General features: G+C 43.6%; 1 protein-coding gene across 1 annotated transcript; it reads right to left on the bottom strand.

Moving 5' to 3' along the window:
- Positions 1-593: 593 nt before the first annotated feature.
- Positions 594-1,574, bottom strand: LOC135878419 (mas-related G-protein coupled receptor member H-like). Its single transcript, XM_065404087.1, has one exon. The coding sequence runs from the start codon at positions 1,572-1,574 to the stop codon at positions 594-596; it is 981 nt and encodes a 326-aa protein (XP_065260159.1).
- Positions 1,575-4,320: the final 2,746 nt, after the last annotated feature.

Genomic DNA, 4,320 nt, shown 5'->3' with positions numbered 1-4,320 from the left:
TATGCTTTGTTGTACCTCCCATCTCCCTTGTCCATTGTGCTTTTTAATCACAATAATGCACATGCAAGTATCTTTTCTCAGCAGCCTGGACCAATGAATTGGAAATATTAAATTGGAAATATTAAACTCAGTGGCATCTGAAGCTGCTCTCTTTTATCACTGATAAATTCTGAACCAGCTGGGAGCACAATGCAGAAGTGTGAAAAAAATGTTAGAGGGCGAATTTACTTTTAATTACCTTTATAATTTAACCAGGGAAAGGTAAACAAACAGTAAAACAATGAAAAAGTTTCCTCACTTCCATTGCCCATTGGAAAACAGTTACATAAACTGTTGGATGGTGGGGAAGAACCCACAATTTCAAATCAAAACATTTTGTTGGTGCTGAAATTTTTGCATGAAAAATTTTGATTGCCAACAAAACCCTGTTTTCCAATGAAAACATATTTTGCTGGACATTTTTTTGACTCGCTCTATTTCTCATTTATTAAAGTGCTGTAGCATTAAACGGAAATGTCCTTGCAAGGGTAGCATCATTAACTTTGAAGATCTACCACGCCTTGCACATGCTCTGTAAGATTCTCAGTGGCTGGCTATTTCATTTGTTTGGTGGGCCTTTTCTCTTGTGGACCAGCCTCCTCATTGAAGATTCTCTGGAAAACCTCCTTGAGGGGCTCTCTCAATTGCCGTTTCCCGTGTCTCCCAACTAAGAAGTAGATGAAGGGGTTGATGCTGCTGTTCATGCAGGGCAGCAGGATAACTAAAGACATAACAAAGAGGTGTATCATGGTGTGACTAAGGAAGGCCATCAGCACTATGACCCTCAGTGGAAGGGCGAACATGAGGAAGAAAAGGATGGTGACCATAATGACAATATAGAGCTTTGTTGATTGGTGTCGCTGTGAGCTACACCGGACCTTGATGAACAGGGTCAGGCTGGACAGAACCATGAGTGGAGTGAAAATCAGGAAACTCAAGACACAGCTGAATATGGTCATTTTGGAACAGTCGTAGTCATTGATGCAGAAATAGCACTCCAGTCCAGTCACCAGGATGGAGAGAGCCCAGAGCAGAGCACACACAATGGAAGACAGGTTTTTTGGACGGTGACATCGGTACCAGATGGGGTAAAGGACGGACAGACATCTCTGAACGCTGATGGCTGTCAGGAGATACAGGCCAGTGTTGTATATAAACAGCGCCACCCACTGGATTGCCTTTATGACGACAAACCCTCCAAGAAAGTCCATATGTAAATATAAGATGATAATAATCAAGAAGGCAACCATGCACAGGAGGAAACCAAAGTCAGCAATGGCCAAGTTGAGGATGTAGATGGTGAAGGGGTCCTTCTTAATGCGGAAGCCGAGGAACCAAAGAACCATCCCGTTCCCCACCAGCCCGACCAGGCAAATGAACAGAGAAATAGAGCTGATCACAACTATCGGAATGAAACATCGATCCTGATCTGCATCTAGGTCTGTGTCATTAAAGCTACTGGAATCATTAAATAATACGCAATAACGCAGGCTTATCTTTCCAGGAAGCGGGGATGTCGTGATAAGCTCAGTCATATTGAAACCTCTGCTGCAGAATGACAATTTCCAGCTCCCTCTTTATCTCTCTCTCGTAAACACACCTGCTAATAGAGATAAGAGGGACGTGTATTAGCAACTCCGGATCATGGTGGGAACTTGGATTTGCTAGTAATTAGTGCCCCTCCCTGTGCCTCTGAACTGAAATATCCACATACCAATGAGCATTTATTAGAAATACACACACAGATAAATACAAAGGGGAGACTTTAGAGGATTTTTGGTGCAGAGGGTGACAAGGCTGGTCTTTCTTCTTTGGAAACGTCAGGGCAAAAGATAAAATGAATGTCAGAGACTGCAGTCCCAAGTAGATCAGGAGTGAGGTGGCAGAGCTGTGTGTGTATATTGTGGGGAGATCAGGATTGGAATAGAAGTAGGGCTGCAGTTCAGGATTGAGAGACATTGGGAGAGGAAGGGGCAGAGAGCCCAAGGTGGCAATAGTAGGAGCGGTTTTGTGAGTCAGGATTAAAGCACATTGGCAGGGCAGGGGCAAAACCCAGATCTGGAATAGCAGAGGGCTGGGGGGGTAGGATTGACGGGCATGGGCAGAGCTGTGGGAATGGAAGAAAATATAGAAAACATCAGAGGGCAGAAAAGAGGATAATTTCCACCCACAAAATGCTCACCTTCCCTCTGATGCTCTAAGGTTTGAATGACAGTTTTGCAGAAGCTGTGGTAAAGCAAATCTGTTAGAGAAATCCCTTACCTCTGGCTTCTTATCAGTTGCTCCGTGCGGAATCAATTACTTGAACATTTTGCAACAGTGTAATTGTTATTAAGAGACTCAGAAGTACCCTGTAATTTCCTGTTCCATGTCCAACAAGTCAATCCAGCCCTAAATCCTGGCCACCAAATGCCATGTTCACACTATGTACAGCCAAACACAGCAATCTTTCCACCACGATTTCTTCTCTTTGTTACGGAAAGGTCTCATAAAGTTGGTTCTTTATGGGCAAAGAACACTGACTGAGCAGGTTTCCTAAAGAAACGGAGAGCCACTTGAAAAATCAAGGCCACAAAATATTCCAAGGAAATTTCATAACTGGTCTGAGAGTTTCTGACCTTGCAAGCTAACAGCCAATGTCTCACATCCAATTGCTGAGTCAATCAATTGAGAACCTAGCAAAGAACCACCTCCAACTCCACCCATTCACTGTTGACATCAGGGAACCCTGCTGGTTGGGGACATTACACAGAGAAAGCATTGGTCACAGTCATGAGAGACGTCCTCTTCTCATGCACAAGGGACATTCAGCCATACTTACATTGCTGGATCAGTAGTTTTTTTATATCCTCAATCATGGAACACTGATCTCCCATGTTGGAAGGGATAGTGGGAATAGAACTGGGCAAAATTTTTCTGCCAAAACTTTTCTTTTCAGTATTTTGTGTTGGTTTCACCAAATCATTTCAACCATCTTTTTGATTCATTCAAAATTTCAGCTCTTATTTTTAGTTTGACATTATTTTTTCCTCAATTTTTCGGAATTGCCAGTGAACTGAAGAATCCATTATTCACACATTTCTAAGTGGAAATGCTCTCAATGTCAAATGCAATGTAATATCACACATCATGTTGTTTACAAGTTTCAGAACTATACATGTAATGATTCCACTTAGAGACATCTGCAGAGATAGAACCCAGGACCATCAGCAAAAGCACTTGAGTTAGAGGAATAATTCATGCAGCTGGAAGTAGCAAGCTGCTTTCCTCTATGTTGCCCTGTCACTAGAGGGAGACATGCCTACCCAATGTGTAGAACACAGCTAATTTACCTGCATACTGACAGATAGGTTGAAGATATTCTGCAGGATTACTTGCCTCGTATCCCACAGACCTTCTGGGCTGCAGTAGTAGAGTTCTTCTCCTGTGTATCTCATAAGTTTGACAGCAAAAGACTTCCTCTCCGGCATTTGCCCACAGGGAAAACCCTCAGTCCACACAACTTGGCTCTGACCTACCATGCAGCCTAGTGCCTTTACTGTCTTTATTACATAAAGGGGCTTGATTGCTCCTTCTGTTGAGCAAGAGGGAAGGTGCTTTGCAAATCTATTGGCTTTAAGGAGGTCAATGATTGTTCCTGGGTCCAAGACTGGACATCACATTCAAGTGTCCATTGATTGTAGATATGCAGATGAGAATATATCAGGACACTATAAATAGTTCCTCACCCGCAGGACCCATCCATACTAAGAATATCTCTCCCTTCCTATCCCAATCCTCAAAACTCCCTCTCCAGCTGATTTAGGGATAGATTGTGACATGGGCTACATACCATGCAGGGAAATGAGGACTCCCCAATTTATGCCCCTTCTGTGAAGACTGGACATTGGCTCCAGATGCACAGGCGTGAGTAGGTGCTGTACATCCACTACTGTCCGCCGGAGGAGGTGAGACAGCTATGCCAATGTGAGAGGCAGGCTGTGTGCCAGAATTTTCTGGCTGATATAGGCAAAGTGCTACCTCTACAGAAGAAGGGGTAAGCAAGGGAGGGATTGTGTCTCAGGAGTATCTCTAAGGCACATGACTGCCTGGGACAATTTACAGGGGTGATGTAGCTTACACGCCAATCCTCACTAAAGGCTGGGCTTAAAGACACAATCTAACTCTTATGGAAGATGTCTAAGGAAAGTCCTAGCAGGTACAGGGCCTTCTCCCTGTCCTCTATCTTCAGATTTCACAGTGCAGTCAATACTAGCCGATCAAAGATGAGTTAGAGCTATG

Source organism: Emys orbicularis, chromosome 4 (genome assembly GCF_028017835.1).
Source record: "Emys orbicularis isolate rEmyOrb1 chromosome 4, rEmyOrb1.hap1, whole genome shotgun sequence".
Taxonomy (NCBI): Eukaryota; Metazoa; Chordata; order Testudines; family Emydidae; genus Emys; species Emys orbicularis.
This window is presented reverse-complemented; position numbering and strand designations above follow the sequence as displayed.